This window comes from Ovis aries, chromosome 1 (genome assembly GCF_016772045.2).
Source record: "Ovis aries strain OAR_USU_Benz2616 breed Rambouillet chromosome 1, ARS-UI_Ramb_v3.0, whole genome shotgun sequence".
Classification (NCBI taxonomy): domain Eukaryota; kingdom Metazoa; phylum Chordata; class Mammalia; order Artiodactyla; family Bovidae; genus Ovis; species Ovis aries.
Window position 1 is genome coordinate 106487161 of NC_056054.1, and position 26903 is coordinate 106514063.

Below are 26903 nucleotides of genomic sequence, written 5' to 3' on the forward strand. Positions count from 1 at the left end.
CACCTGACTCCTCTGGGTCACCTCAGCTTCCTCACTGCATGGCAGTGGGCTTCCGTGAGCAAATGTTCCATCGAGACAGGATGCAAGGCATAGCATTTGTTGTGACCTGGATTTAGAAGTCACATAGCTTCATCTTCAGTGTAGTTCTAGGCCTGCCCCTTCAAGGGAAGGGAGCACAGAGGCCGCCTCTCAATGGGTGGAGTGTCGATGCCATGGTGAGAAGAGCGTGGCGGGTGGGAGAATTTGTTATGCCCATGTTAGAAGATACAATCTGCTATCAGTTCAGTTCAGTTCAGTTGCTCGGTCATGTCTGACCCTTTGTGACCCCATGGACTGCAGCACGCCAGGCTTCCCTGTCCTTCACCATCTCCCGAAGTTTGCTCAAACTCATGTCTGTCGAGTTGGTGATGCCATCCAACCATCTCATCCTCTGTCTTCCCCTTCTCCTCCTGCCTTCACTCTTTCCCAGCATCAGGGTCTTTTTCAATGAGTCAGTTCTTCGCATCAGGTGGCCAAAGTATTGGAGCTTCAGCTTCAGCATCAGTCCTTTCAATGAATATTCAGAGTTGATTTCCTTTAGCATTGACTGGTTTGATCTCCTTTCACTCCAGGGACTCTCAAGAGTCTTCTCCAACACCATAGTTCAAAAGCCATATTCAGTAATTATCAAAGAAATGAAAACTGAACAATCATGCTTGAATTTTTAAAGAAACAGTAGAGTCAGTGAACCCAAAGCCAAGTCCTTCCATGTCAGGCCAGATGGGCTAAGATGTGGTGCAGTGGTGACTGCTCCCCAAATCTCGGTAGCTTAACATATTAAGTCTTGGTGCCCGTGCCCGGCTATCTCTCCAGGGTGCCACCAACTGGTGACTCAGCTCATGACACTTGTCAAACTATTAGTTGGTAGGGGGAGGTTCTGCTCTAGGTAGGTAGTAGGTAGTCACTCAGGCGTGACCCAGGCTGATGAGGGCTCTTATCACCTTGTCGCTGCACTGTCTGGATTGCAGACACCAACGAGGGAAAGAAAGACCAGAGAATCACATGTGGGATTTTTATTGCCGCAACCTGGAAGTGACGCACATTACACCTCCACTCACGTTTCATTGGTCCAAACTGTTCTTACAGTCCTGTCTAGCTGCAAGGGGCTGGGGAATGTAGCAGAGGAACTGAGGATTGGGGTGAGCTTGGTCCCTGTGACATCTTGTACAGCCCCTGACAAGGCCATATGCGATCCGTCCTTCCACTGTATCTCTCAGACCTTTCCTCCAGACATGCACATGGCTTACCTCTTCACCTCCTTCAGGTCATTGCTGTGATGTTACCTCCTCAATGAAGCCTCTCTAGGTCACCCTATTGAAAATCGTAGCTTACCCCTTATTCTCTGTTCCCCTGTGTTGTTCCTTATTCTACTTTTTCCAAAGTAGAATTACTTCTTTTTCTCTCTTTTCTAAAGAATATTAACTTAATTTAATTTATTTATTTGAAGTGTGCTGGGTCTTACTTGCAGCATGTGGGACTTTCAATCTTGGTTGCAGCTTGCGAACTCTTAGTTATGATGTGAGATCTAGTTCCCTGACCAGGGATCAAACCTGGGCCCCCTACGTTGGGAACTTGGAGTTCTAGTCACTGGACCACCAGGGAACTCCTTACTTCTTTTTTTTTAATTGAAGTATAGCTGATTTACGTATTTTGCTAGTTTCAGATTTATAGCAAATTACTGGGTTATATATATATATATATTCTTTTTTCAATTCTTTTCCATTATAGTTTATCAAAAGCAACTGCGTATAGTTCCCTGTGCTATACAGTAAATCCTTGTTCAAAGCACTTTTTGCTTCTAACAGACTAAAATATCTTTTTTGCTACAATGTCAACACCATGAGGGCATCAATCTATGTCTGCTTTGTTTAAAGATGGATCCCGAGAACCTAGGATAGTGCCTGGTACATAGACAGTACTTAATAAATATTTGCTGAAAGACTGAATTTTTAAAAATACTTGCTGTTGGCAAGGTTGTGGTAAGACTAACATTTCTATGCCCTCTCAGTGGGACTCTAAATTGGTGTGATACAGTTTTAAATAAACTTTTAATTTTGGAATAGTTTTAAATGTACAGAAAAGTTGCAGAAACAGTACAGAGAGTTCCTGTCTCTCCCCACGGTTAACAGTTTACATTGCTATGGTACATTTGTTAAAACTAAGAAACCAATATTAACATATTATTATTAACTAGACTCTAGACTTTATTCACTTTCACCAGTTTTCCCATTAATGTCTTATTTTCTATTCCCGGACCCAGTCCAGGGTACCACACTGTATTTGGAAATCTGTATTTTTTATTTTCATTTTATTTTTTTAAGTTCTTTTATTTATTTGTTTCCCTCAGGTTGAGGCACACTGGCTTAGTTGCTGGGAGGCATGTGGGGATCTTAGTTCCCCAGCCAGGGTTCGAACCCACATCCCCTGCATTGCAAGGCAGATTCTTCACCCCTGGACCACCAGGAAAGTCTTGGCAACCTGTATTTTTAAAATGTGTGTTCCTTGCAGAGGAAGGGGCCGCCTATGCTGCACTGATGGTGGTAGAAAGGCAACTGAGAGGTCTCACAGTCCCATGAGGGCAGGTTTAGGTTGACTGGCAAGAGTCATGCTGGGCTTCCTTCTGGATCCAGGACTCTTGGCCCCAGCAAGGTGCACCAGTTTGCTCTCACATTCTGTGCCCCCTTTCTTTGTTAACTGATACTGATTTTCTGGAGGATGTTAGGTCACATACAAAAAGTGCCTACCCTTCAACACGGCATCTTTTTTTCTAGGAATATAGTCTGAGAAAATAAATTCAGGCATAAAGATTACGTACTAAGATGAATCAGGAAGGAATCTTTGTAAATAATAAAATATGGCACTGAAGAACTTGAGCAAGCAGGGATTGGCTGGGAGATGCCAAGGGGCACTCAGGCTTGTAAGGGGTTAGGTGACTTGCGCTGGGAAAGGTGACACGCTGACCCTTCTGGGGATCTCAGTGCCAGAAACTGGTGGCCATCTCTCCACGGTGCTGCCAGCTGGTGACTCAGCTACCACTGGCTTCCCTTCCTGGGTGCCGCCCTCAGAATTCAAATTCTCGTGGCAGAGGGGAAGAGAGTCTGTGTCTATTCTAGAACCTGGAGTCGAGTGTCCTGGTCAGTGGGAGGCAGATTCTGCAAATCATTAACCCCACCAGTCATTTAGAGGAAGAGAGGATCAGTTCACTAAAGGAAAAGATTCAGGACTTCCGTGCTAGTCCAGTAGTTAAGACTCTGTGTTTCCACTGTGGGGGACACAGGTTTGATCCTTGGTGAGGGAACTAAGATACTAAAAAAAGGAAAAAAAGACCCAGAAAGAACAGTGTCAACAGAGCCCCCTACAAGGAATTTACAACATAGCATTCTTTTATATATCAAAACTTAACCCTCTAAATGGTTATTTAATAGTGGGTGGATTAAGTAAATTAGGGTATATTCCATTTAATATGGTGATATGTTTACAGTGTTCAATGGAATAAGGAGTTAACAAAATAAGATGCATATAGTGTGATTCTAGTTACAAATATGATTGGAAGAGAATGCATCAAAATGTTACAAGTAGCTATCATTTACTGATGGTATCATGAATTATTTTAACCTTTGTTTCTTTTTAAAAAAGATTTCTTTTTTTATTTTACTTTTTGTCTGCGGTGGGTCTTTGTCGTTGCTCTTTCTATAGTTGCAGCCAGCAGGGGCTACTCTCTAGTCGCAGTGCGCCAGCTTCTGACTGCGATGGCTTCTCTTGCTGGGGAGCACAGGCTGCAGGGGCGGGCTTCAGTAGCCATGGCGCGTGGGCGCAGTGGGCTCAGTACTTGAGGTGCATGGGCTCAGTTGCTCTGTGGCATGTGGGAACCTCTCAGACCAAGGATTGAACTAGCGTCCCCTACTTTGCAAGGAGGACTCTTAAACACTGACCCACCAAGGAAGCCCCCCTTTGTTTTTTGCCTTTTAAATATTTTCTAAATTTTCCAGAACTTTATAAAAAAAGATCTTCATAACCCAGATAACACGATGGTGTGATCACTCACCTAGAGCCAGAAAACCTGGAATGCAAAGTCAAGTGGGCCTTAGGAAGCATCACTACCAACAAAGCTACTGGGGGTGATGGAATTCCAGTTGAGCTATTTCAAATCCTGAAAGATGATGCTGTGAAAATGCTGCACTCAATATGGCAACAAATTTGGAAAACTCAGCAGTGGTTACAGGACTGGAAAAGGTCAGTTTTATTCCAGTCCCAAAGAAAGGCAATGCCAAAGGATGTTCAAACTACTGCACAATTGCACTCATCTCACATGCTGGTAAAGAAATGCTCAAAATTCTCCAAGCCAGGCTTCAACAGTACGTGAACCATGAATTTCCAGATGTTCAAGCTGGATTCAGAAAAGGCAAGGGAACCAGAGATCAAATTGCCAACACCCATTGGATCATGGAAAAAGCAAGAGAGTTCCAGAAAAACATCTTCAGTTCAGTTCAGTTCAGTCGCTCAGTTGTGTCTGACTCTTTGCAACCCCATGAATTGAAGCACGCCAGGCCTACCTGTCCATTACCAACTCCCGGAGTTCACTCAAACTCATGTCCATTGAGTCGGTGATGCCATTCAGCCATCTCATCCTCTGTCATCCTCTTCTCCTCCTGCCCCCAATTCCTCCCAGCATCAGAGTCTTTTCCAATGAGTTAACTCTTCGCATGAGGTGGCCAAAGTACTGGAGTTTCAGCTTTAGCATCGGTCCTTCCAATGAACACCCAGGACTGATCTCCTTCAGAATGGACTGGTTGGATCTCCTTGCAGTCCAAGGGACTCTCAAAAGTCTTCTCCAACACCACAGTTCAAAAGCATCAATTCTTCGGCACTCAGCTTTCTTCACAGTCCAATTCTCACATCCATACATGACCACTGGAAAACCATAGTCTTGACTAGATGGACCTTTGTAGACAAAGTAATGTCTCTGCTTTTTAATATGCTATCTAGGTTGGTCATAACTTTTCTTCCAAGGAGTAAGCATCTTTTGATTTCTTGGCTGCAATCACCATCTGCAGTGATTTTGGAGCCCCCCAAAATAAAGTCTGACACTGTTTCCACTGTTTCCCCATCTATTTGCCATGAAGTGATGGGACCAGATGCCATGATCTTCATTTTCTGAATGTTAAGCTAACTTTTTCACTCTCCTCTTTCACTTTCATCAAGAGGCTGTTCAGTTCCTCCTCACTTTCTGCCATAAGGGTGGTGTCATCTGCATATCTGAGGTTATTGATATTTCTCCTGGCAATCTTGATTCCAGCTTGTGTTTCTTCCAGTCCAGCGTTTCTCATGATGTACTCTGCATACAAGTTAAACAAGCAGGGTGACACTATACAGCCTTGATGTACTCCTTTTCCTATTTGGAACCAGTCTGTTGTTCCATGTCCAGTTCGAACTGTTGCTTCCTGACCTGCATACAGGTTTCTCAAGAGGCAGGTCAGGTGGTCTGGTGTTCCCATCTCTTTCAGAATTTTCCACAGTATATTGTGATCCACACAATCAAAGGCTTTGGCATAGTCAATAAAGCAGAAATAGATGTTTTTGTGGAACTCTCTTGCTTTTTCGATGATCCAGCGGATGGATTTGATCTCTGGTTCCTCTGCATTTTCTAAAAGCAGCTTGAACATCTGGAAGTTCATGGTTCACATATTGCTGAAGCCTGGCTTTGAGCATTACTTTACTAGCATGTGAGATGAGTGCAATTGTGTGGTAGTTTAAGCATTCTTTGGCATTGCCTTTTTTTGGGATTGGAATGAAAGGAGCTGACTGTGGCTCAGATCATGAATTCCTTATTGCCAAATTCAGACTTACATTGAAGAAAGTAGGGAAAACCACTAGACCATTCAGGTATGACCTAAATCAAATCCCTTATGATTATTCAGTGGAAGTGAGAAATAGATTTAAGGGACTAGATCTGATAGATAGAGTGCCTGATGAACTATGGATGGAGGTTCATGACATTGTACAGGAGACAGGGATCAAGACCATCCCCATGGAAAAGAAATGTAAAAAAGCAAAATGGGTGTCTCAGGAGGCCTTACAAATAGCTGTGAAAAGAAGAGAAGCGAAAAGCAAAGGAGAAAAGGAAAGATATAAGCATCTGAATGCAGAGTTCCAAAGAATAGCAAGGAGAGATAAAAAGCCCTTCCTCAGCGATCAAAGCAAAGAAATAGAGGAAAACAACAGAATGGGAAAGACTAGAGAAAAACATCTACCTCTGCTTCATTGACTAAAGGCCAAAGCCTTTGACGGTATGGATTACAACAAACTGTGGAAAATGCTTCCAGAGATGGGAACACCAGAACACCTTACCTGCCTCCTGAGAAATCTGTATGCAGGTCAAGAAGCAACAGTTAGAACCAAACATGGAACAATAGACGGGTTCCAAATTGGGAACGGAGTATGTCAAGGCTGTATATTGTCACCCTGCTCTTTTAACTTCCATGCAGAGTACATCATGAGAAATGCAAGGCTGGATGAAGCACAAGCTGGAATTAAGTTTGCTGGGAGAAACATCAATAACTTCAGATACACAGATGACACCACCCTTATGGCAGAAATGAAAGAAGCACTAAAGAACCTCCTGATAAAAGTGAAAGAGGAGTGTGAAAAAGCTGGCTTAAAACTCAACATTCAAAACACTAAGGTCACGGCATCTGGTCCCATCCCTTCATGGCAAATAGATGGGGAAACAATGGAAATAGTGAGAGACTATTTTCTTGGGCTCCAAAAGACTGCAGCCATGAAATTAAAAGACACTTGCTCCTTGGAAGTAAAGCTATGACCAACCTAGACAGTATATTAAAAAGCAGAGACATTACTTTGCCAACAAAGGTCTGTCTAGTCAAAGCTATGGTTTTCCCAGTAGTCATGAATGGATGTGAGAGTTGGACCATAAAAAAGCTGAGTGCTGAAGATTTGATGCTCTTGAATTGTGGTGTTAGAGAAGACTCTTGAGAGTCCCTGGAGTGAAAGGAGATCAAACCAGTCAATTCTAAAGGAAATCAATCCTTAATATTCATTGAAAGGGCTGATGCTGAAGCTCCAATGCTTTGGCCACCTGATGTGAAGAGCTGACTCATTGGAAAAGACCCTGATGCTGGGAAAGATTGAAGGCAGAAGGAGAAGGGAAAGACAGAGGATGAGATGGTTGGATGGCATCCCGGACACGATGGACATGAGTTTGAATAAGCTCCGGGAGTTGGTGATGGACAGGGAAGCCTGGCGTGCTGCATTCTATGGGGTAGCAAAGAGTCAGACACGACTGAGCGACTGAACTGAACTGAAATTTTCTACAATGAATATGTATTATAATATGGAAAAACCTAATTTTAAAAAATGTTCATACTCTTTGATCTAGCAATTTCTGTCCTAGTATTCTAGGGAGATATTTAGAAATATAAATAAAGATCTTATATTCAAAAACATCCTGGAATGTGAAGTCAAGTGGGCCTTAGGATGAATCACTACGAACAAAGCTAGTGGAGGTGATGGAATTCCAGTTGAGCTATTGCAAATCCTGAAAGATGATGCAGTGACAGTGCTACACTCAATATGCCAGCAAGTTTGGAAAACTCAGCAGTGGCCACAGGACTGGAAAAGGTCAGTTTTCATTCCAATCCCAAAGAAAGGCAACACCAAAGAATGCTCCAACTACCGCACTCTGCACTCATCTCGCATGCTAGTAAAGTAATGCTCAAAATTCTCAAAGCCAGGCTTCAATAGTACATGAACCGTGAACTTCCAGATGTTCAAGCTGCTTTTAGAAAAGGCAGAGGAACCAGAGATCAAATTGCCAACATCCCCTGGATCATGGAAACAGCAAGAGAGTTCTAGAAAAACATCTATTTCTGCTTTATTGACTATGCCAAAGCCTTTGACTGTGTGGATCACAATAAACTGGAAAATTCTGAAGGAGATGGGAATACCAGACCACCTGACCTGCCTCTTGAGAAACCTGTATGCAGGTCAGGAAGCAACAGTTAGAACTGGACGTGGAACAACAGATTGGTTCCAAATAGGAAAAGGAGCACGTCAGGGCTGTATATTGTCATCCTGCTTATTTAACTTCTATGCAGAGTACATCATGAGAAATGCTGGGCTGGAAGAAACATAAGCTGGAATTAAGATTGCCGGGAGAAATACCAATAACAGATATGCAGATGACACCACCCTTATGGCAGAAAGTGAGGAGGAACTGAACAGCCTCTTAATGAAAGTGAAAGAGGAGAGTGAAAAAGTTGGCTTAAAGCTCAACATTCAGAAAACTTAAGTTCATGGCATCTGGGCCCATCACTTCATGGCAAATAGATGGGGAAACAGTGGAAACAGTGTCAGACTTTATTTTTCTGGGCTCCAAAATCACTGCAGATGGTGATTGCAGCCATGAAATTAAAAGATGCTTACTCCTTGGAAGGAAAGTTATGACCAACCTAGATAGCATATTAAAAAGCAGAGATATTACTTTGCCAACAAAGGTCCATCTAGTGAAGGCTATGGTTTTTCCAGTGGTCATGTATGGATGTGAGAGTTGGACTATGAAGAAAGCTGAACTCCAAAGAATTGAAGCTTTTGAACTGTGGTGTTGGAGAAGACTCTTGAGAGTCCCTTGGACTGCAAGGAGATCCAACCAGTCCATCCTAAAGGAGATCAGTCCTGGGTGTTCATTGGAAGGACTGATGCTGAGGCTGAAACTCCAATACTTTGGCCACCTGATATGAAGAGTTGACTCACTGGAAAAGACCTTGATGCTGGGAGGGATTGGGGGCAGGAGGAGAAGGGGACAACAGAGGATGAGATGGCTGGATGGCATCACTGACTCAATGGACATGGGTTTGGGTGGACTCTGGCAGTTGATGATGGACAGGAAGGCCTGGTGTGCTGTGGTTCATGAGATCACAAAGAGTCGGACACAACTGAGCAACTGAATTGAACTCAAAAATATTCATTGCAGAATTATATGTTCTTGATCATAGAAAACTGTCCAATATTATACGAATGTTAAATACATGAACTATATGGCCTACATAGTGTTTTGAAGAAATTTTAAAGAAATGGAGAACGTTTTTCATGGCTCAATGTATATAGCAGAATCCAAAATTGCATATATAGTGTTATCTCAGCTACTCCATTCAGTCCCTCTGGTTTAATTCATCAGTGCTAATGCATTCTATGTCACTTGACTAGAAGTATGCCCTGTAGAACAGTTCTTCTCAAACAGTCTGTAGTAAAGGGCAACTGCTTAAAATTTTCAATTCTGTTATCGACTGATATTTTCGTGAAATATGAAAAAACCAAGTTACTAGAAAAATGAAATGAAGAGACCTATATAATATAAAATATAATCTCAGTTTTTTTATCATTAGAATCATGGGTACAACTGCAAGCTGTGAGTTTCTAAGTGCTTGCTGTCGATTTCTGCATGTGTCCTAGTAGCTGACCAGGCACAGACTGTAGCACCTAGTTGGAGCCTCACTGGTCTAGAACAAGGGCCACGCCACTCCTCCGTGTTGCTCACCCCTGTTCTAGATGCATGGCATGTGCTGGTCTCCTTTTCTGTAAGACTTGGATAAGCTTACTGTAATAACAACACAGAAAGATGCTTCCTACTCCCCAAAGGTGGACCACTGCCACATTTCTCATGTAGCATTCCAAATAACATGTAGCATTGACAGCTTTTCACATCAGTACACTCAGATCTAGCTCATTTCTTTTTTTCCTTCTTTTAAAAAAATGTAATTAGTTTATTTTCGCCTGGGCTGGATCTTCATTGCTGCACGTGGACTTTCCCTAGTTGTGGTGAGCAGGGCTACCCTCCAGTTGCAGTGTGTGGGCCACTCGTTGGAGTGGCTTCTTTTGTTGCAGAGCCGGGGCTCTAGCACCTGGGCTCAGTGGTTGCAGCACACAGGCTCAGTGGTTGAGGCTCGTGGGCTCTAGGGCACAGGCTCAGTAGCTGTGGTGCATAAACTTAGGTGCCCCCAAGGCATGTGGAATCTTCCTGGACCAGGGATCAAACTGAAGTCTCCCGCTTTGGCAGGCAGACTCTTTACCACTGAGCCACCAGGGAAGCCTGTGTTTGACTTTCATTTGGCGTGTTTTCAAGATTCTTCTATGTTGTAGCTTCTATCAGTATTTCATTCTGATGGCTGAATATTCCACTGTATGGATATATCACCTTTTGTTTATCCACTTGTTAGCTGATGAGCAATGCGATTATTTCCACTTTTTGGCTATTAAGAATCATGATGCTATAAACATTTGTATACAGATTTTTGTGCAGACATATGCTCTCAATTTTCTTGGGATTTATACCTAGGAGTGAAATTGCTGACTCATATGGTAACTCTGTGTTTAGTGAGGAACTGCCAAACTGTTTTCCAAAGTGAGTCCACTATTTTACAGCCTCCTTAGCAATACCTGACTTGTAATTTCTCCACAGCCTCACCAACACTTGTTAGTCCCTATTGTACTTTAGCTATCCTAGTGGGGGTGAAGTGGTATCTCATGATTTTGATTTGCATTTTTCTAATGACTAATGATGTTGAATATAATTTTTTCCTAATAATCTTGGGCCTTTACAGTCTTTTTTATAAAAAGATTTTACTTATTTATCTTTGGGTGTGCTGGATCTTTGCTGTTGCACGGGGGCTCTCTCCAGTTGCGGCGAGCAGGGGCTGCTCTAGTTGCGGTGGGCCTGAGCCTCTCACTGCAGTGCCTTCTCTTGTGCGGAGAACAGGCTCAGTAATTGTGGTCCAGGAGCTTAGTCGCCTCAGGGCATGTGGGATCTTTTCAGACCAGGGGTCAAACCCATGTTTATTGGCAGGCAGATTGTTAACCACTGGACCACCAGGGGAACCCTGAGCATCACTTCATATGCTTGTTAGCCATTCATCTATCTTCTTTGGAGAAATGGCTTTTCAAATTCTTTGCCCATTTAATTGGGCCATCTTTTTGAGTTGTGCAAGGAGATCCAACCAGTCCATTCTGAGCGAGATCAGCCCTGGGATTTCTTTGGAAGGAATGATGCTAAAGCTGAAACTCCAGTACTTTGGCCACCTCATGTGAAGAGTTGACTCATTGGAAAAGACTCTGATGGTGGGAGGGATTGGGGGCAGGAGGAGAAGGGGACGACCGAGGATGAGATGGCTGCATGGCATCACTGACTTGAGTCTGAGTGAACTCCAGGAGTTGGTGATGGACAGGGAGGCCTGGCGTGCTGTGATTCATGGGGTTGGGAAGAGCCGGACACGACTGAGCGACTGAACTGAACTGAACTGAAGAGTTCTTTATACATTGCAGATATAAATCCTTTGTCAGATACATGATTTGAAAACATCTCCCACTTTTGTGGGTTATTTCCTTAAAGATGTCCTTTGAAGCACAAGAGTTTTGAATTTTGATGAAGTTCATCTACTTTTGTGCCTTGTGCTTTCAGTATCTAAAGAAACCACTGCTGAATCCAACGTCATGAAAATTTACATCTATGCTTCCTCTAAGAGTTTTATAGTTTTAGCTTTTATATCTAGGTCTGTGATGTTTTCATTTTTGTTTATGGTGTGAGGTACAGGTCCAACTTCATTCTTTTGAATGTGGATGTCCAGCATCCCAGCAGCATTTGTTGAAAAGACTACTCTTTCCCCATTGAATTGTCCTGGTACCCTGCACTTAAATATGCATATATTTAAAATATTTATTTGGCTGCACCAGGTCTTAATTGCAGCATGCAGGATCTAATTCTCTGACTAGGGATCAAACCCAGGCCCCCTGCCCTGGGAGCAGAGATCTCAGCCTCTGGACCACCAGAGAAGTCCCTGCTCTTGTTATTTCTGATGTTGCAAAATTGTCCACTGGAGAGGCGGTACTGGTATCTAGTCCCACCCATCGGAACTAAGTGCCTGTATCTCAGATTGGGCACCAATAGTCAGGAAAAGATGAACTGAAGCGCATCAGGGACCAACACCAGGGTGGAGTGGGGTGGGCTTGAAAGACAAGAGTGGCATGAGAGTGTGGGGTGATGGAAGTGGAAATGTTTCAGGGAAGAGTACAGGGGAATATAAATCTGAGCAGATGGACCTGAGTTTAAAGACTTTCTTCCCCTTATGGCTCTGGTGCTTTGTGCAGTTATCTGACCCTTTGGACTGCAGTTTCGTCATCTATTAAATGAAACTGGTGACTGCTCACCTTTGTAGCTGTTGTGAGTAGTACGTGTGTGTAAATATCCCGGCAAGCACAGTAGCTACTGGGACTTTTCTATACGTGCTGTATGTGGCGGAGATCCTGTGATTGTGGGGGAGCGTCACAGCGGGATAGTGTCGGAATCATTTGGTGAATCTAAGTCTTTTAATGATGACCGAGGTGTAGAAACTTGGATCCACTGGTACATGTCACTGTCACCCAGAGCGAGGCGGTACTTGAAGTCTTTGCTGTGACATGGTAAGTGGCGGGGGTGGGGGGGTGGGGGGGAGGATGTGACTGAAACGGAATGTGACAGCAAGACAGATCCTGAGCGACAGAATGGAAAGGAGCGCAGGGAGACAGGCTGCACCGTGCAGACCTGTGTGTGCCTGCCCAGCAGGAGCTGCTCGGGGATTCCGAGGGCAGGATAGGCGTCCGTCTAGACTGTCCCCTCCTCCCAGCTTCCTGAAACCCAGGGGGAAAAGAGTGGGGCTTTCCTCCTGGACAGGGGATTTGGGCCAGAGTGTAGAGCCCATGATACCAAGAAGCTGTGGCTCAGGGGCCTTTGGTGTTGTCATCCAAGGCTCAGGCAAAGAACCTGCTGCAAATGTGTGCAAAATGAGTGGAGTAGAACCTGGACTGGTTTCCCCTCCTCTTGGCTTTAGTCTTCAGAGTGGCCAATAAAAACGGAATCAAAATCTAAGCACTTCTTCCTCCTCTCTGTCCCCTGGGGGAGGGAAGAGAGGAATAAACGCCGCATCTCATTAAGAACCAATGAGCTCAGGTAGGCAGGGTCCACAGTGGATGCCTGCAGAAAGGTAAGGCGGGGGCGGGGGGTGGGGGGCGCTGCAGGAAAGACTCCCCCACTCACCAGGCGGATTTATCCCAGAACTTAGGCGCCTGCTCTGCAGGGGATGAAATAAGGGGTTAACAACAGATGCAGAGGTAACAGCTGTTTATATTAAAGTGAAATCAGAGGGGCCACAAGGACAGGAAGTTAGCTCTCAGATGCAAGAATCCTGTTGGGTGAGAGAGAAAAGGGAAAGACTGCTTTTCGTACCATATGAGGCTGAAATAATGAGTTCTTAAACACGAGGGACCCAAGGTGACTTTATATACAAGGTATAAAAGATTGGCATGCGTATTAGTTTGAATAGGGAAATGGGAACTCTTTCTCTGAGCTCAGGAAGAAAGAATAAAAACCATGATTAAGGTTGCACAGGAGAGAATAAATACCCTGGTGACCCACATGTAAAACAGACTGTAAACAGGAGAGTGAGACTTGAGGTTAATGGAGGGTCATCTTGCCCAGGCCACCGTGTGTCACGAGGCCGAGTGGGCATTAACGAGCGCTGTCCACCCGGGGTGAGGGTCAGGGGTGGGAGGGTGTGAGGCGTCGCTGCAGCAGAGTGGCCTGGCCTCAGCAGGAGAGAACGGAAGCTGCTGCTGCAGTGGGGGTGGGGCAGGGAGCCCAGCCCTGCCTTGGGTCTGCAGAGAGAAGGGAGGCAGCAGGAATCAGGCCGCTGGGACAGTGCTTGCGTATGGGGAGGGCGGCAGCAGACACTAGAGCAGTAGCCTTCGCAGGGCAGGCCCTGGGTTCATTGCTTCCCATCAGGCTGGAAAATCATGGAGTTCTGTGGCTTATAAGCCACATGGCCGGCCTGGAGCCAATTAGAGACCCTGCCTGTGGGCCAGGGAGCCAGACTCCTCCCAGCTGGGGAAAGGCGAGACTCCTTGAGCCTTGCCTGGGCCTGAGTTCTGGGTGTCTGCAGGAAAGTGGAGCAGTGCATTAGTGTTAAGAAAAGCATCCAGTGAGGTAAGAAGGGCTTGGGGAGCACCCCCTGCCTCAGTCACTTCCGCAAGAATTTCTTGTTGAGAAGGAAGATGAGAAGGTTGACGTTGACCTTGGCCTTGTTGAAGAGTTTCATGACAGCCACACCCTCGTACTGGAGCTGCAAGAGGTCCTAGGAGGGAGGGAAGGGGCAGGGAGGGGAGTTCGAGGGGTTCTCACTGTGGCCCACAGAGTCTACAAAGCACTAACATCTTGGAGCCATACACAGTCATCCAGGGGCATTGGCCACCGAAGCGGGTGTGGAAACCCCCTTCACAGACGAGGGAACCATGACCGAGAGGCAGGTGCAGTGACCTGACCAAATGTCAGTTCAAGCAGAGCCAGGGCTTGAAATCATTTAAAAGGCAAAGCAGCAGAGCGGCAAGATTTGGATTTAAAATCACTGCTTTCCTGAACACGGGCCTATGACTTAGGCCAGCTTCTTAACCTTTTAGCCTCAGAGCCTATAAAATAGGGATAATGCTGGAGAGCTTTGGAGAGGATTAAATGAGGTAATGTGTAAAGCCCCTGACATGGGATAGGGCATCAAATATTAATCTGCTCTGCCACTGCCAGCCCACTCCACTCTCCTGTCGCTTGGCTGTGGGGTCTGTGTCAGGGCACGGGGGAGGCTTGGGCTACACAGACCATCACTCTCGTCTTCAGGAACAGACAGTGTGGACTGGATAGGGGACAAAATTGATACCGTCCAAGGCCCAGGGAAGCCAGGCCAGCCTTCCATCTTCAGGCTACCGCCTAAAGCCCAGCGGGTATCTGGAGGGCTCATGGGAATGTCCCCTCACCTGATAGTGGAGCTGAAATCGTTCCATGTCCACACCTAGGAACTTGGCGTTTACTTCAAACCTTCCCGCCTCATCTCCAGGGGTGATGTCAAAGATCACATTTCTGAAACTATCAAGAGCAGGATTCAAAACAGGGACCCACTGCCTCTTACCAGGGCCACACCCCACTCTTCCACCCAGTGCTCCCACCCACTCTTCCCAGGCAGCACTGTGTGTCACCCAGAGCCAGGCTTCCCTTGTGTCACTGCCCCCCTCTCTTTTCCTCCTTCCAATTTTACTTCTGCTCAGCACACCTCAGCCCTTTTCTCTGGCTGGCCCTAAAACGCTGTTTTCTCTTCCAGGATGCTTTCCCAGCATCCCGTGCCTTGGGGTGTCTAGAACTGTGCCAGACCACGCCCACTGCCCTTTGCTCTCTGTCTGGAGCTGCCTGTCTTCCCCATCATCCTAATAGCTCCTTCAGGGCAGGGACCACGCTTCTTCCCTCCCACCCAGTGCCCAGCCCAGAGTTCCCCCATCCGCCTCCTAGGTTAGGGCCTGACATTCTGCCCTCCAAAGACACATACTGAGAGGTGGGAAGATCTTCAATTTCCACCAAGACACCCTTCTCCAGGAGCTGGGCAGCCGTGTAGTGGAGAGATACCTGCTTCTTCCCTTTCCCAGAACTCCTGAGGAAGAAAAGGCCCAGACAGTTCACTTAACAAACTCTTCAACACCAAAGACACTAATTCTCTGGGTGGCAGGTAGAAGGAAATTAGAGCCTGAGGAAGACTTCTCACTGGTGGAATACACTTGAGCCCAAGACTTTACGAGGGAGACTCAAAGACAGTGTCAGGAAGGGACCACGCTGTGCTGGGGGGAGATGTCCGTTCCATAGCTGGTAAACAGTGGGGCAAAGGTCGGCATGGGTGAGAGGACAGGTCACAGGTCACCTTCAGAGTGCAGGAAGGGAGCACATACTTGGAGCTGGGAGCCAGGTGGTCCAGGCAGGCCCGGATGTACTGACTGTAGTAGTCGCCCTGCTCCTCATAAAAGGTGGTCTTGGTGCTCAGGCCCTGGAGTGTGGCCTGGAGCTTCAGCAGCTCTGCTTTCCTCCGTTGCCGGCGCTTGCGCTGGTTGCGGATATCCTGAGGGTGGGGGTACCAAGGGAGGGGTGAGTCGACCCTTCCTGGCAGGAGAGCCTCAGGGCCTGACTCAGGCCCAAGAACAACTTACCCTGAGGATCTTCAGGACAAGCCGGAAGAGGAAGACTTCAAGGCAGTTTCTCTAAGAGGCGAACAACCTCAAGGACCCCACCCCAAACCCTCAAAGGATGTTTCAGGGCCTCCCTCCTACTGAGCAGTAACAGGTCCAAAGCTGGCTTTTTTTTAAGTAAAAGAGCATTTTAAGAATACTCCCTTCCCTGACTAATTTTGAGACCTTTCCTTCAAAAAGGCCCTTGGAGGTCGCTTGGCCTTCCCCTGGCTGGTGACAATTTTGGGTGGGCACTTCCCAGGGAGAGGCCTGCCCTTGAAGTGTCAACACTGTGAACATGTGTACACACACACACACACACTCTCTCCCTCCCTCCAGACCGTTACCTTGGCCAGTTCGTCCACCAGCCCCTGGTAGCCGTCCCTGGCACTGACCAACCCCAGGCCCTCGAGTCGGCGCAGGTTCCGCAGGACGCGCCGCTGTTTCTCTGCCAGCGGCAGGAGGGAGTGGGCCGTCAGTGAGCGGTGTCGTCGCGGCAGCTCCGGGGTCTGGGCTTCACAGGCCTGGCGCCGGCACATCAGCCGCTTGTGGGCTGCTTCCTGGAGGGCAGAGAGGCTGGAGGGGTCTAGCGGGTGCTGACATGCTGCCCCACCCACGGGTCCCCACCCTAGGGGTGGTGAAGAACACCAAAGTGTACAACTTCATAGCCACTGAAGGGCCCTGCGGGTCAGCACAGAGGACGAGTGGCCCAGGAGACCCAGCAGGAGGACGGCATAAAAAGTCCGGTGGACACTGGCTGCGGCTTCCCAACGGTGGAGATTTGTGATGGATGGCTCCAGGGGACCCAGGGCATCTCCCTCCTTCTGTCTCATGTTTGGGACAGGCCTCTACTGGCTGTCCCCACCTGTGCTCTGGGAAGACCCTGGCTGAGCCTGTGATCCAGCTGGTCCAACTTGCCCCTGGCCTCCCACACTTAACCACCTTCTCCGGCCTTCAGGCCCTCAAGCGGCCCATTCCCTATGCTGAGCGCCAGCTCCTGGGTGCTCTTCAAGGGAGTCTGCCCATTCTGCCTCTCTGCACCCCCGACCCCTCCTACCACCGACAGCAGGGCTGCAGCAGGACTGGTTCTCCTGCAGGGCTCCCTCTAGTTTCAGTGGGCAGTAGGGAGGAGCTGCAGTCTTGGGACTCCGCAGCCTGAGGGTCTCTGGGGGTTAAGGGCAGAGGCCTCAGCCCTCCAGAGCTCGCATGGCTGGTGAGCAAGGTGTCTGCTTGGAGCCGACTGTGGGCAGGGCCCCGGGAAAGGAACCAGCCATGCTCGAGTCGGGTGGATGAGACAGGACCTGGGAGCCAGGATGCCACTCACCTCCTCCCTGGAAGCTGAGAGGGATAGGATCTCCTGGAGGGAGTCTCCTGAGTGGAACTGCATGATGTCAGCCAGCATCTGCTTGGTGCTGTGGAAGGAGGGGAGCGATGGGCCAGAGGTGAGGGACAGGGGAGGGTCTGGAATGGGGCTGGTGAGGGAGCTGCCAGTAAGTAGCCCTGCCCTGCGTGATGGCTGCCCGGCATGGCTGGAGGTAAGGAAAGAGAGCGATGCAGGGAGGTGTTATGAAGAGAACGTAACCAGGAGGAAGACCCAGGTGGACCGATGGCCCGTGACACTGAACTACCACGTCTGAACACACTGTACTCTCTTATACCTGTGTCCCCTGCCTGCAACGCCTCCCACAAATGGCCTTCTTTTGAGTCCTCTGGCTGAAGGGTGCAGTTCCTCCTCTGTGAAACGTTTTCCCATCCAGGGGTCCCTCTGAGCTCTCAAGCACCCGACGCCCGCCCCCTCTCGGTGTCCTCTAATGTGTGTTCACCTCTAGCCTGGCCCCGCTGTGAGCCCTTCTGTGGCAAGACAGAGCTGAACACCCAGCTCATTGGTTTATTTGGTGAATGGATGAGTGGAGAGGCTGTCTTGTTGGCAGGGGGGTCAAAGTGGTGACCTGGCTCCTCTCTTGCCTAGATGACCAGCCTGGGCCTACTGAGGGTCCTGCCTCACATTTGCAGACTTGGGGATGAACAGTTCCACACCCATCTCCTGATCACAGTTCACAAGGCCAGGGGCTTGATTAGAACATGAGTTCCTTCACCTCCTGGCTGTGGGACTTTAGGCAAGTCACTTAGCTTGAGTTTCTTTCCTCCACTGGAAGGCAGGGAAACCACCATCTACCTCATTGTTTGTCCCTTACGTTAAATGAAGTGTAAGAAAGCATTTGGGGGGCTTCCCTGATGGTCCAGTGGCTAGGACTTTGTGCTCCCAAGGCAGGGGGACCAGGTTCAGTCCCTGGTCGGGGAACTAGATCTCGCACGCCACAACTAAAGATCCCACACGCCACAAAGAAGATTTTGCCTGGTGCAACTAAGATCTGGCACAGCCAGAAAAATAAATAAAGTTTAAAAAAGCGAGCATTTGGTAGCACGACCACATGCCAACAACCACGCTGCCAGCGTCCTAACTAGTCCTTTGCCTTCAGCCACAACACAGAGCCAAAAGCTGAGGCCGCCAGGAGGAGAACAGCCAAGGCTGCAGGAAGGGGAAGGCCAGTCAGGCTTGCGGGAGAACTTTCTGGAGGGTAAGAGAGTCCGGGAAGAAGGCGGGATGGCCCCTGCAGAGCAGCCAGCTCACTGGCCCGGGGAGTCCCAGGGGGCCGAGGCTGTGCTCCCACCTCAGAAGCAGGCTCTGGGTGTTGGTGTCGTCAGCGTCTGTCTCCAGTCCTTCAAACTTGTTGGTGAGAGTCAGGGACACCTCTAGCTTGCTCAGATCCACGTTCCCATCCGGAGCTACATTCTCCCCTGACGCAGGTGAGGAAGGAGAGAGACTAGCACACGCACAGATGGGACCATGGTGAACATGCTGCTCCACGTGCCCCTCTTCCAGGAAGCCTTCCCACACTGTCCCTCCAGCCACCCTGAGCACCAGCAGAAGGGCTGTCACCCACAGAGCTAACCCTCGTGTCTTTGGGGCTGTGCCTCTCTAGGCTGGGAGCTCCTCCTGGCTTTCTTCTATCAGTCCCCACCTGCCCTGCCCCTCTACCTCTGGAAGCCAACTTCCTTCCATTTCACAGCTCCTGAAATCTACCCTCATCAGAGACACATTTTGGGACCCAAAACAGGCCATTATCCCTCTGTCCTATCTCATGTGATTTAACATCACATTTATATGATGGTACAGGGTCCCCTACATCAGTCTGTGTCCATCTCAGGACCAGAGGGAGACAGGGAGTGCGTAGCCAGCCTCCGGGCACATGTCCCAGACTGAATAAAAACTCGAGAGGACACGTTCCAAGGCCCTGCTCACCTGCCCACCCGCCTCTCCTGCAGGCCCCACTGCCCGCCCCAGTGTCAAGGATGGTACGCACCGATGAGGTCAGGGACAGTGGGTAGCTCCCCAAGGTCCTCCAGGAGCTCGTGCAGGGGGTCTCGGTGATCAGGGGCGATCCAGTCCTGGTGTTCCAACAACAGCTACAGGGTGGAGGGAGAAAAGGAGACACAGAGCTTGAGCCACGCCTTCCTTCCAGGGCCAGCCCACCCACCCATTGCCCCAGGCTTGCACAGGCCCTCACCCTGTGCGTGTTGACGAGCTCCCCCATGGTGATGTACACCACGGGTTTGGCCACAGCCACCATGTCCGAGTACTCATCCATCGCAAAACGCTCCTCTGGCTCTAGCACCTGGCAGGCTCGGCAGATGAACCTCCTAGCCCCAGAGGAAAAGCATGTGAGAGGGTGGGGCAGTCCGGCACCCCCTCACGTTCTGTGTCCATCAGCCTCTCTCCCGCCTTGCCGGTGACTGCTCAAGCCAGCTCTGCCTCTCTGCCCCTCTGCCCCTATCCGCTGCCTCACCTCTCCCAGTGGCCCCCTCAAACCAGCTTCCCTCAATAGCCCTCTCTCCTCTTCACTGGGAGTCCTTCCAACAATCTGTCCTCCAGCCCACTAACTATCCTCCGCGCCTCCCCTCCTCATGGATTTGATTAAGTTGTGCCTGAAAGGAAGTGGTCTGTGAAAAGAAGATGGGAAGAGGAGAAGAAGGAAACAGAGAGGAACAGGAAGCCGGGACCAAGACCTGAACTTGAGGTGCGTCTCTTCCAGATAGTCATTCAAGACGCGCAGGTGCTGGCTCTCCCCGGAGAAGGCCTTGCCGGCTGCAGCATGCTGCAGGACCTGAGCCACAGCCCCCAAGGCGTGGCGCTGGGGGGCCGCCAGCGCGCCGCCCGCGGCCATAGCCACAATGTCGAAGGCGTCGGGGGCCACCACAGCCGGGTTCAGGAAGCGGTAGTACAGGAGGTTCCCCACCACCTGAGGGCGGAGGAGGCTGTAGTAGAAGGGCCTGTGGCCCACCTCCACAGCCCCAGCCCCGCTCTCCCAGCTCAGCGGGTGGGAAGGACCCCCGGGTCAATCCCATCCTTGTGTAGAAAAAAGACCCAGAGCAGCCCAGCAACTTGCTCAAGGTCACGCAGCAAATGTTAGCTATAGCTGGGACTAGAACCCGCTCTGACAAGCCCAGGTTGTTGTCTACTGTTAACTCCTGTGCTGGATCCCTTCCCGTCTGCCACCTGTTGCCATCTGAGCCCTGTTGGTGAGCCAGGCTTGTCTGATAGGGTGGAGAATATTCGCCTTCTTGGCTTTTTATAGCATAGGTTGTTTTTTTGGTCCTTTGGTCTCATTCTGGGGGTTCACAGCCACCATCAGGGCAAGCAGAGCTCTCAAGGTGGGGATGGGCGACAACACTTGCCTTATGGATCTCGTTCTCTGTGGCGTCGGGGAACTTCTCTGCCAGAGTCGTCTTCAGGACCTTAGCCACGTACCGCATCCCGTACCTGGGGCCAGGCAATAGGTGCACTATGGCCTTGCCCCCGCCCCAGCGCGAGGGCCTGAGTGCCCGCCTCTCCTTCCCCGGGCATAGCCACACCAGAGCTGACCCTCCACTTCCCACAGCCAGCTCCCTGCTGCTTCCTCCAAACATCTCTGGGCCTTGTCCCTCCCTCATGCCCTTGTATCAGCACCCAGCCAGCTCTCACGAAGCCTCCAGCCTGTCCCCAGAGCCTCTTCCTCGGCCCCCTTTAGTCTCCCCTGGGGACACCCTAGATCCCAGTGTCCATCCTGCCTTCCCCACAGAAGCACCTTGAGCCTGTATGTTAAGTGTCTGACACCTGCAGCCAAAACCCGATCCCAGGACAGCCTGGGAGGCTCTGTTACTACAGAGCATCTGTGAGGGCCTGGTCTGGGTTAGAGGCAGGCCCAGGAAGACAATGAACTGGAGTAGAAGCATCTGGTCCTGACTCCGCCACTAACCAGAGATGTCAGCTCAGGCTATTGCGCTCCCCTTACAAGTTTGTTCCCTGGTCTGGAAAATGGGACTGTTCATTCTTGCCCTTTCTATCTCCTAGGGCTTTTGTGAGGATCAAGTAAAATTATTTTTGTGAAAGTAATGGTAGAGTGCGATTCAAACCGCTTCCCTGGTGGCTCAGACGGTAAAGAATCTGCCTGCAAGGTGGGAGACCTGGGTTCGATCCCCAGGACCTTATTATTATTATTCCTATTTATGGATGTGCCACCTACAAATCTAATTAAATACTTTAAAAAGCTATTGCCTCCGCCTGGGGTGGGGAGAGAAGTTCACAGCTCACTGTGTGCTTTCCTTTATCAGTCCTAGGACAATCTTTTCTGAATCCTCACTGTAAATCCTTAATCCAGTCTTCCAGGTCTGGGGAGCAGGGACATGAGCTCTGTGGGCTCCCCTCTCCCGCATCCCCACCTGCCCTGGGCACCACTGAGCACCAGGAAGGCTGGTTGGCTGAGTGAAGATCTAGAGGAGACCCACCTTGTCAACAGTTTCAATCATTTGCTTTTCAGAAAATAATTATTGACTAAATTTTAAGAAAGGAAAGGACTTTTATAGGGTGCTTTACTGGTGTGAAGTTTTCTTATTTTTGACTTTACAGACTAAAGAATTTTACATTTTCCACCACTTACATTCGGACAATCACGTGTCCCTGTAATCACTTGAGGTGTCTTTCTCTGGCCCAGGGAGGTCTTGACTGCCCACTAGATCTGTGTACTATAATCCAGTGCAAGTCTCTAGTCTCTTCCCCTTCCTACCTCCTGGAAGCCCCCAAGCGTTTCCCTTCCTGCCTGCCACCATTCAGGACTGCTTTGCTCTCCCCTCCCATGCCCGAGCCCTCCGGAGATCCACGCCTAAGCTGTTGCACATACGGAATTTGGTCCACAGATGAGATGATGGCTGCAAGAAACTTATCAGTCACGGCGAGGAGGTTGCGGAGGGAGATGTCCAGTCGTCTTTGGACCTCAGGGTGGCTCAAGGCCTGCTCTGGGGTGACATCATAGGGGAGGTGGCTGTGGGCAGAGAGAGACAAGCTATCAGCCAGAAACCCCTCCCAAGGCCTCCCCTCCCTGAGGCTCCACCCCTTAAACTCATCTCACAACAAGATCTCATACATACATGCTGACAGCAGCCCAGGATTTAGGCCAGAATAAGAGAAAGGACTCAGAGAGGACTAGACTGATGTGGGTGGAAGAAGAGATGAAGCACCTATGGAGAGGTGGAAGAGTGTAGGAGGAAATGGAGGGTCTGGGGTCTGTGGAAAGATCCCAAGGGGGACCCAGATGAGACCAGGGCTCCCTGGAAGTCTCTGGTAGTTATGGGGATGCTGAAGGCTGGGCCAGGGCCTTGCAGTGCCCCCACCTGGATGCCTGTGCGCCATCCAGAGAAGCCACCAGCACTGCCTACTCCCCTCCGCGGCTCCATCTCCCCAGTACCTATGCACCTCAGTTAATGGCCATCTGGAGGGCTGATTTATTTCTTCCACTACCTCATCTGCCTATTCATCTATAAATCTGAATATTCAGCTATCTGCCTATCAATAAGGGGTCCTATCCCAACTCCCAGTATATCTGACAAATCATTCGCAAGCACTGACACAGCAATTACACACATTTGCATATTCATCTGGGCTCACTCTATGTTAAGCGCACCAGGTCCAGTGTCATTTACATCAGTTCCATGTTAATTACCAGAGGGGGTCTAAAAGGCTACCTTATTTCATCCTATAGGGCTGGTGTCATATTTACATAAATCAGCAAGCTCATTTATATGCTGCCTTCAAAGCACACTCAAGCTTCCCCGGTGAGGCCCAAGACCAAGCTGATCAAAGAGACCCCTCCCTCTGCCCATCTGCTCACCTGCGCTGCCCTGTCTGGGCTTCAGTCTGGTTGATCCAGCTCTTGTAGAGGTGGACAGGGTCTGTGTGGACGCTGAGCATCTTGTCCTCCAGCACGTCCTGGATCACCTTGCCCAGGATCTCCCGCAGGGCACTCTGCCCCCGCCCATTCCGATAGAATCTCACCACCAGCCTCACCACAGTCGGGTTGCCTGTCACCATATCCTGGGGCTGCTCCACCTTTGACCTGTGGATTAAGAGGTCATTGAAGCTGGTCTCCTGCCTTGGTAGAGAAGAGCTGCTTTTCCTTTTGAGATTTTCTTTAAAGCCTGTGTTGGCATCCCTCTCTTAAGGACAGTCCTGTTACGTCTGTCTCAGCTGTGATATTAACATGTCAGCACATGTCCTCCCCCCAGGCTGTCCCAAGAGATGCCTTGCCTCACTGGGAGGCAGAGAAAAGAGGTCTTCTGAGTCCATTTCTACCTTCAAACCTCAATAAATTGTCACCTTGTGAAGGAGCCAACAGTGGCATCTCTTAACCCCTTCTCTTCCCATTCTTTTTGCTTTTGGAAAACCTACTTGATTTCCTCCTGGAGTGCTGCCTTGAACAGCTGGAGCAGGAGATAGGCCTCTCGGCTGTTGGAGGCATAGTTGTACAGACTGAAAATCACTGACTCCATGAATTTGGTGGTTTTGTTCTGAGGCATCTGAAAGATCAGCTTGGCCAGGTAGGTGGGTTGAGTCTGAAAGCAATGGGGAGATTGGAATGGCAGATGATGTACCTCAAGGACTAGTGATCAGATAAAGAAAGGCTTTGCTGACTGGAACTAGGAATAGGGAGCACTGCTACACTTTCTCAAGGGTCCTAGGAACATTCCAGACAAATGAAAGGAGGCAGTCTCTTTCCCTGGGTGCAGGATGTTAGGATAGCAGGAAAGGACTCCTGATACGCAGGTGAGGGCTTAGACATGAAGGCCTCTGGTCCCAGGCCTTCAGGAGAGAATAGAGATGTCTCCTCCCAAAGCCCTCTGCTCACCTGGAGCAGGTAGAAGAGGTGTTGGTAAGCTTCTAGCTTCTGCCGTTTCTCTTTGCTCAGCGACTTTAATCCCTTCTGCTTATCCAGAACCATCATATCCGACAGCTGTTCCTTATTCTTCTTGGTCAGCTTCTTGCAGTGGGAGACCACTTCCTGCCGGGGCGGGGGAGCAGGTGATACAACCCATCCAGGCCAGCACAGAGCACAGAACATATGGTCTAGAGTCAGTGCTTCGAAGAGCCTGGGCTTTCTGCTGTGCAAGGTATCGAAGGCATGAGCCAGGGGAGACCAACGGGTCTGGGATGAGGAAGGGCCTCCTGCTGTCCTGAGACCCCACCTGGCAGCTCTGCGCTCACCAGGTGAGTCTCCAAAGAGAGCCGGGTTGCGGGACTGAGGCGCCAGGTGTATTCATCTCTGCTCTGACTTCTCATTAGCCTGTTGTACAGAGTTGAGGTGGAGATGCTGCTGCGTCACTTCTACCTCATCACAGCATATATGTATGGTAACTGACAGGTTAAGGAGCTCTCATATCTATTTTCACGTCTGCCCTGGTGAGCACTCTCATTATTCCCACTTTACTAATGAGGAAACAGACCGAGAGGTTAACCAACCAGCCTCCAGTCCCATCACCAGGAGTCAGCAGAGCCAGGCATTACAATTTTATGTCCAGCGCTCTTTCCATTATATCATGTGCCCCCAACAAATGACTAGAAGAGCAGAGGACCGCTGGAGCAAGGATCTGAGCCAGAAGATAAAATCTAGACATTCAGAAAATATCTGATTAGCAACCAGAGAATGGCCAGCATCACCTCTCCAGAGGCTCCTAGCTAGATTTCGGGTGGGCCCCTCACCTGCAGGGTGATTCGATTCTTCACCAGCAGGCCAATCTTAATATCCATGAGATTGAGGTCCTGTTCTAGCTGCTGATTGGACCGGATCTTCCTGACCACCTCCTCCTGGAGCTTCAGCAGCTCTGCCTCAGCCAAGAAGTCCTCCTGGCTTTGATTCAAGAGATGGACAAATCTGCGTACCACACTGAGTGGGGGATGGGGTGTGTGGACTGGCAGGAAGAGAAGAGGTGCCAGGATTAGACATGTCCTCAGCAGACACTTCCTCATCGCCCTCTTCCACAGTAACCCCACCCTCAGTGTCCATGCTGCTTGACGCTAGCAGGCACCCAACTCCAGTTCTTTTCCAATAGTTCTGCCTGCAGCTGGAAGGCAGTGGGCAGCCTCCCAGCCAGTCCTGTCTCTGAACTCCTTGTCTTATAACCAGGGATGACACAAAAGCTGCTTTCCTCTGCCTGGGTTCCCCCCCAACCTGGGCCTATCTCAGTGCCATCCCGCCCTAAAGTCAGAGCCCTAGCAGCCTCTGATGATCTGCTAGGGCCCCCATTCTGATTCATTCCCCCTTCGTGCCAGGTCGACTTACTCATCCTTCATCCTGAGTTTACTTCCACCTATCAGCCTCCATGCGGCCCTGCCTGACCCTCATACAACAATGGGTTTTATAATATACGGAGATCAGAGCTAGATGGATTCTCCTTGAATCTCTTTTGGAATGAGCCTTTGAGCAAAGAAGAGTCTCAGGGCTGAGCTACAGGGAATAACAAGAAATATCCTGAATATTTATTGGAAGGACTGATACTGAAGCTGAAATTCCAATACTTTGGCCCCCTGATGAAAAGAACTCACTCATTGGAAAAGTTCCTGATGCTGGGAGAGACTGAAGGCAGGAGGAGAAAGGGACGACAGAGGATGAGATACTTGGATGGCATAACCAACTCAATGGACATGAGTTTGAGTAAACTCTGGGAGTTGGTAATGGACTGGGAGGCCTGGCATGCTGCAGTCCATGGGAGTCGCAAAGAGTTGGACATGACTGAGCGACTGAACTGAACTGACTGAACTGAAGAAATAATTTTCACTATGGAACAGAAACTGCTCTAAGTGCTTTACATACTTTATACACTGTAACTTACTGGTGAGATCACTCAGGCACAGAGAGAGTAAGTAACTTGCCCTAGACTACACAGCTAGTAAGAAATAAAAGGGTCAGATATGGAAGATGAACAAAACTAGGCCTGGTCCTTAAAGGCTATTCACTAAAGGAAGCAGACAATTAAACAACTCACTACAGTGTGGTTTAGTGCTCTGAGAGGGGCAAGCATGGGGACCTTTGGGAAAGTAAAGGCGTGCCACCAAAGGCCATGTCTGGAGCATGGAGAGGAGGGTGCAAGTGGTGAGGGACAGCGCAGGGGTCATTGAGGCCAGAGGTGCAGGAGAGGCTGGGTCAGAGTTTCGGAAGCTGTCCTTAGGAGGCTGGACTTTATCCCTGGGGCAGTGAGGCATCCTGACATGTTTTAAGAAGGAGAGTGATAAGATCACAAGGTTTAATAAACTAATTTGGCTACTGCATAGAGGACAGATCTTTGAGGAGTGAAGAGTGGTGGAACCAAAGACAGCTGATGGCATCTTGGATTCAACGACACAGCACTTAACTCATTTGATCCTCACAACAACTCGACCTGATCCTTATCTCCGTTTTATAAGTGAGAAAGTGGAGGCAGTA

At 49.2% G+C, this 26903-nt stretch overlaps 1 protein-coding gene across 2 annotated transcripts in view; it reads right to left on the reverse strand.

The window, feature by feature from the left end:
- Positions 1-13187: 13187 nt before the first annotated feature.
- The window catches only part of IQGAP3 (IQ motif containing GTPase activating protein 3), a 40498-nt gene continuing 26782 nt past the window's right edge, over positions 13188-26903 (reverse strand). For both annotated transcript variants that reach the window (XM_042255548.2, XM_027976418.3), the window contains exons 23-38: positions 25184-25392; positions 24333-24485; positions 23876-24039; positions 23319-23543; positions 22332-22472; positions 20851-20935; positions 20182-20414; positions 19683-19815; positions 19479-19581; positions 18786-18912; positions 17438-17525; positions 16461-16673; positions 15841-16007; positions 15447-15548; positions 14884-14992; positions 13188-14213 (exon numbers count right to left, since the gene is read on the reverse strand). In XM_042255548.2, coding sequence (XP_042111482.1) covers positions 14100-14213; positions 14884-14992; positions 15447-15548; positions 15841-16007; positions 16461-16673; positions 17438-17525; positions 18786-18912; positions 19479-19581; positions 19683-19815; positions 20182-20414; positions 20851-20935; positions 22332-22472; positions 23319-23543; positions 23876-24039; positions 24333-24485; positions 25184-25392 — 2366 coding nt within the window. In that variant the 3' untranslated portion in view covers positions 13188-14099. The remainder of the gene's footprint in view (positions 14214-14883; positions 14993-15446; positions 15549-15840; positions 16008-16460; positions 16674-17437; positions 17526-18785; positions 18913-19478; positions 19582-19682; positions 19816-20181; positions 20415-20850; positions 20936-22331; positions 22473-23318; positions 23544-23875; positions 24040-24332; positions 24486-25183; positions 25393-26903) is intronic.